The sequence below is a fragment of the Aphidius gifuensis genome, linkage group LG3 (assembly GCF_014905175.1).
Source record: "Aphidius gifuensis isolate YNYX2018 linkage group LG3, ASM1490517v1, whole genome shotgun sequence".
In the NCBI taxonomy this organism is placed as follows: domain Eukaryota; kingdom Metazoa; phylum Arthropoda; class Insecta; order Hymenoptera; family Braconidae; genus Aphidius; species Aphidius gifuensis.
Window position 1 is genome coordinate 7,926,928 of NC_057790.1, and position 6,395 is coordinate 7,933,322.

A 6,395-nucleotide genomic window follows, 5' to 3' on the forward strand; every position below is an offset into this window, starting at 1 on the left:
AATTGTCAATTGATAGGGTTTCATTTACAGCAATGAAGTTTTTTCCAATTACTCGTAAATTTATATTGACTGTAAGTATAAATAAATATTTCAATATTCATATACATATATTACATCTTTATTAAATTTATGTTAGATCACTGGGTCAATCGTTACATATGAAATCGTTTACATGCAGTTTCAAGGGATTTGGTAGAATATGTAAATCTCTAATACCATAGAAAAACTAAAAAAATTAATTATACCAAGAGTGTAAAAACATTTTTATTAAGAGATTGAAAGAACTAAAACTGATGTGGTTGTCACTGCTGATCGTAAAACAAAATATCGTATGAATAATATTATACACATAGTATAAAGCTGGTTTATATTGTACACTCAAGATCACTGTATAGTTGAATACTGTATTTTTTTATTTCTATATTTTTCTTACTTAAGTATTCATAAACAGCGAGTGCCGTTTATTGTCATTCATTTTTTGATCTGTAAATCTGTTATTTGAATAAATTTACATTTATACATGTAAACTTTGTAACAATATATTTGACATTTTTTTTTTTCTTTTTTTACTCATAATCAATCAAATTTGAACAATTTAATGTTCTTAAGAATTAAAATTTAATTTACAAATGACTGTAAAATTTTAACATTACATTGATTCAAAATACCGCTCATAATTAAATAAACCAACGTAATTGATTTTATTAATTACACTTTAAATAAAGAAAAATAAATATCATTATTATATAAAATATAATTTTTTTTAAACTTTAATGAATTGTTTTCTTGATATTTTATCAGATATAAGAAGATATTCAAATTTTCTTCTTTATCATTTTTTATTATTGCAAACCAGAAAAATTTGAAATTTTTTATTTGTTTGACATTGAATAACTACAAATTACATACAGGCAAAATTATTATCATCTGTAATCATTTAAAATTTTCAATTTTTTTAACTCGATTTCAAAGAAACGTATTTCCTTCAGAGTTGTTGTTATTATTTACCTTTAAAGGTAAAAAAACTTCTGTTTTTCACTAAAAACTTGTAAGGATTTGACAAGAACAACCGTGAGGAAACCAAAATACATCTGTATATAGACGATCACCAGTACCTTCAAGTGCAACAAGTCGTTTTTGTACATACTGTTGTTCACATTTACTTGAGTAGCCAACTGGAAGTGAACAAATACCATCACACTGTGTTGAACTAAAAGAATTAGATAACATTAATTAAAAATAATTTTGCTTGTTATTAAGTTAGATTAATTTTCGTCTTTTTAACGGTAAAAAAGGATGTCTTCAATAAATTTTTAGCAAATGACTTGTTTAACCTTGTACAATTAATAATAAAGAGATGTATGTACAATGAACTGATTTGTAACTTTTTAACATAAAATAATTAAAGGTGCATGAGTATGAAATCATGAAAATTCATCTGCTTATAATCAATCGGTACCTGAGATCTATTCACTTTAATTTTTGTTGTCATATCAACGTAAAAAAAATGAGAAAAACTTAAAACATAAAAACAAAAGAATTTAGAGATATGTTTCTTTAACTTGAATGCAGTTTTTTTTTTTATAAGATAATAAGATATTAGCAAAGCCAGGAAGTTTGCCCGATTTTTGAGAGCGAGTTAATAACGATGGTAACCTAGGGAAAACATTTTAAAAAATAGAATTGAATTAGATTGTATTTTGTTTTTTCTGGAGTTAACATGGCATTGTGTGACGGCTGATCATTGTGTGTGTGATGAGTTTTTAAAAAGATATATTTTTTTTTTATTGAAATATTAAATAATTTTGATTTGGAATTTATGCTCTAAGCATTACTTAAATTAATTCTAAAATAAGTGCTAAAATAATTGCTTAAATTAATTCTAAAAAAAGTGCTAAAAAAATTGCTTAAATTAATTCTAAAAAAAGTGCTAGAATAATTGCTTAAATTAATACTAAAATTGTATTTTTTTGTAAGTATTATTTTAGCATTTTTTTTAGAATTAATTTAAGCAATTATTTTAGCACTTTTTTTAGAATTAATTGAAGCAATTATTCTAGCACTTTTTTTAGAATTAATTTAAGCAATTATTTTAGCATTTTTTTTAGAATTAATTTAAATGCTAGCATAGCATAAAATTTTTAATATTTTAATAATAAATAATAAAAACTCATCACACACACGATCAGTCACACAATCTTATGTTAACAAAATACAATCTAATTCAATTCTATTCTTTAAAATGTTTTCCCTAGGTTACCATCGTTATTAACTCGCTCTCAAAAATCGGGCAAACTTCCTGGCTTTGGATATTAGTTATTAAAAAGTGTAAGTGCTAAAAAAACAATTTGTAATAACTAGTATGATGGCATATATTGATTGTCTATTGACGACTATTTACTCACGTGCAAATTTCACTTTTAACAAGCTGTGAATGTTTTTCTTTTGAGTCAGCAATATTAACTATATACATCCAATTTCCACGATTATTTAAAGCTGCCCTTGGTGCAATATACTGTGTTCTTGTTTCACACAGTGAAATTGTATCAGAACTTGATTGTCTCTTTTTCCTTCCTCGTTGTTTACTACATGACATAAATAATATTATTTGCATAAAATATCTTTTTTTCACATTTATAAAATTGATTTACCTGGTGGTCCACCAATCTGGATGCTGATAAAATGTAGCAAAGGATGTACTCCGCTCAAATTTTGATCTTGATTCCAGGAGTAATGGATTTTTAGAATTTTTAGGAGGAGGTGAATAATTATACCTAAAAATAGTTTATTAAAAACTTATTTATATGCCATTAACTATAGATACATTCATTTGATTTTACTTACCCTTCATTTGCAGTTTTATTGGATAATGAACCATAAATTACTGGTGAATGACCAACAAAAGGATATGTGGGACGTAAAAACGTTACAGGTTGTGAAAAATATTGCCTTTGATTATCATATCCTTTATGATATTCAGGTTTTCTCCTTAAAAAAAAAAAATATAACTTAACATTATTTGATTATTTAATAATCATTTTTTTTTTTTGTTACCTGTATGAATTAAAATTAAATTCAGACTCATCTCTCAATACTGTAGCAAAATTAAAACTACATTTGTCAACTAAATACCTGATAAGTTGTCTGTTAAATAAATAAAAATATATATATTATTTTACAATTATGGTAATTTCATTTGATCTAAAAGTTATACAATCACTTCTTAGATCGTTCAACTTTCAGTTCAACTTTTTTTTTATATAAGTGTCAAGCGTTAGATGCTTGTTAACATGCCTCTGTTTTAACCTCAGGTTACTCATAATATTCAGCAAAAAAAAAAAAACATTATAAATTTTTTTTTTTCTTTTTCATAGATTATATATATAGAAAGTCAGGGACATGACATTTTTCATTATTCTAAATTTGAATAAAATAAAATCTTGAATTAGTATAAACCTGAAATATTTAGTTATTATTTTTATCATTTATATTCTGAGACAATAAACAATCAGCTTAAAAATAAATAAATAAATAAATAAATGAATAAACTTTCTCTAAAAATAACATGAAGTTTGATGATAAATGTTTAATTCATGATTCACGCCTCAATAACAGTTTCTAATTCACATGATGATTCTTCCTCTTTGTTTATCAAATATATTTTTTTAAATCATCAATTTATTATTTATAGCATTTACTTCTTTGAAATTTATTCATCAAATAAGTGACAGTTTATATCATCATAAATTTGACACGCACCTGCCACTATTTTGACATAATAATAAGTTTTTATGATGATTATTAATAACCCATTTGAAATGTAGAATAAAAAACTTTGTAAAAAAATATAATAATGTTTCGAGTTTCGCAAAACTACATCAGTATTCAAAATCAGATAGTCGACTAACATATTGTCATTGTAATTTTTTAAATTATTTACATGCTCTATTATTCACGTGCATGGAGTAAGTTTTGTTTTTTTTTTTTAAATAAAAAGCTCTAATCGATAATGAATATTCAAGCGAACGGAATCCAGCTGTTACTTTCACCTATAATTATTCACAGATTTGTTATCAAAGCAGATTATTTCCCCATTTTTTTTTTTATCATACAAAAAAAAAAAAAAAAGTATACTAGAATTAAAAGCAAATGTTGTGTATGGTTAATTTTATACTGAGGATATTGATCAGGTGTTTCGCAAAATGTTTGTCCTGGTTTCGCACATCGAGGTGTGTTGCCAGGTGGTGCAGGAACAAATGGCTCGTAACGTGGTGGATGAGGACATCCATATGAATCACAAGTCTCACTATTTATCACACTCACTGATATCTGCAAAATAATTATTTATTTTTGTAATTTTTTTTTATGCACATAACAATAAATAGAGACTTTATTTACCAGATAAAATGAATGATTAAAGTATTGCCGAAAACAAAACGTATATCAATGATAGATGTCTATTTGCAAACTGATTTTTCTTAAAATATTTTTCCAATTGATTCTTTTTTTAAAACTGTAATATGTCAGAATCATAGAAGCTTAATTTTTTTTCACTTTTTAATTTTTAAATTAAATAAAATCAATGGCTACATATTTTATCAATAAAAAGAAAAAGAATTTTATTATATTTTACAGTCTAATCAGTCAATTTATATAGCTAATTTATTTGAATCAATGATCAATATTTATTTGAAGGAATTTAGTTAAAAATTACAAAAATAAAAAAAACAAATTCAAAACAATAAGTCACATGAGATTTTTTTTGTTAAAAAATAATTAGTTTAAAGATTTTAATTCTGTATAACAAAAAAGACCTTCAAAGCAAAATAAATGAATCATTATTTAAACTTATTCTTGAAAAATCTCATCCACAAAAAAAAAAAACACGGTTTGTTTAAAAAAACAAAACAATTGTAGATATAAAAAAGAAACAAACTTAGCAGCATCCAGTATGAATAAATTTTGCTCACCGCACAGTTAAACAAAAGTGATTAAATCCATCATTGTTGATTAATAAACACGGTATACTTATTTGACAATAAAACAACTCTCGGATCACACCACACTTTCACGTTGTCATTCAAATGCATAACGAGCGTTTCTATTATTTACAATAAATGAAAAAAAAAAATTATCGCAATTATCCTATTCTCACTATAAAGCCAGAAGAAAACATGAAGTTATTCATTTTTAACTTACCAGTAAAAAAAATATATAAATAAGCATCATCAGTGACTTTGATAAATGAATTTTCTTATCAAAAAAATAACGTAGGTACATTTTATCAATACGTAATTGTTTTTAAATTTATTTATTCTTTAATTGAATTCAACATTTTTTAGCCGTTTCACTGATAAATAATTGAAATTTAAAATGAACCACGTGGAGAATCTTCATGCACTTGAAAATATCTAGAAACAGGTGATCAGCATGTTGTATTACTAGCTAAAAACAACAGACAATGAGTATACAATCAGACAAGATAAAATCCTGATTCTCTAGAGTTGAATATGTGGAAGGGGCTGACGGAAATACCACTTTCACCATTAAATATTTTTTTAAATAAACCAAGCACTAATACTAATTATCATTTTCTGATATTATTGCATCAAAGAAATTCCCATGACATCAAAAAATTTTCAATAATACTCCCTTATTACAAAATTTTTACATGATCAGAATCCAAATAGAATACAAAAAAAAAATTATAATTAACATGATTTATAATTGAATTTAATTTTTAAAAAATTATTCATCACCATTATCGATCATTGAAATAAATAACAAAAAAAAATTAATATCAGTTGAGGTGATATTTATTATGTTATAAATAGGTACTTTGGTTATTTATTTATCAAAAATATTGTAATTTATCATAAATATTGTAACATGACATTATGATAAAACGACGATAGCCACACGCGACAAATTATTTTTTTATATTGCTTTTGTTTATTAAAGATCTTGGATATGAATATCAAAATGTAAAGTTCAACTATTACACTGTTGTGCACTGTTTTTTTATCATCATCAATTTACATAAATAGTTTATTCAAAAAAATGAATAAGAGACAAATAAAAAAAAAATCAATCTGAATATTACCATAATTTATTAAATGAAAAAAGAAAAAAAAATAAGATTCTTTGTATAACAAGTATTAAAATATTTAATGTTGCTTAAACAACAATTTAATTGAATTATTTTTTAATTTATAATACAGTTTAATATTATTTTTTTTTACTCTTCTTTTAAGCTGGACATTTGTTTTACAATTTCCATACAACTATACATTGAAGTATGTACATAAAATCAATATAAATATTTATAACTCATATTTATCATAACAATGAACAATAACAAACAAAAAATAAATAAATAAGTTTTTTAGAAAAAA

The 6,395-nt window shown here is 24.0% G+C and overlaps 1 protein-coding gene across 2 annotated transcripts; it reads right to left on the reverse strand.

Annotated features, from left to right (window-relative positions):
• Positions 1 to 919: 919 nt before the first annotated feature.
• LOC122851813 (neurotrophin 1) lies at positions 920 to 5,444 on the reverse strand. Of its 2 annotated transcripts, none has more exons than XM_044151277.1 (7): positions 5,200 to 5,444; positions 4,224 to 4,329; positions 3,055 to 3,144; positions 2,845 to 2,988; positions 2,652 to 2,774; positions 2,406 to 2,585; positions 920 to 1,210 (listed from the first exon to the last, which is right to left on the reverse strand). In XM_044151277.1, exons 2-7 carry the CDS (start codon positions 4,283 to 4,285, stop codon positions 1,039 to 1,041), a joined length of 771 nt encoding a protein of 256 aa, XP_044007212.1. In that variant the 5' UTR covers positions 4,286 to 4,329; positions 5,200 to 5,444; the 3' UTR covers positions 920 to 1,038. The 2 variants fall into 2 exon arrangements, with proteins under 2 accessions (XP_044007212.1, XP_044007213.1); XM_044151278.1 differs by lacking the exon at positions 5,200 to 5,444 and adding an exon at positions 4,971 to 5,083.
• Between the last annotated feature and the right edge of the window lie 951 nt (positions 5,445 to 6,395).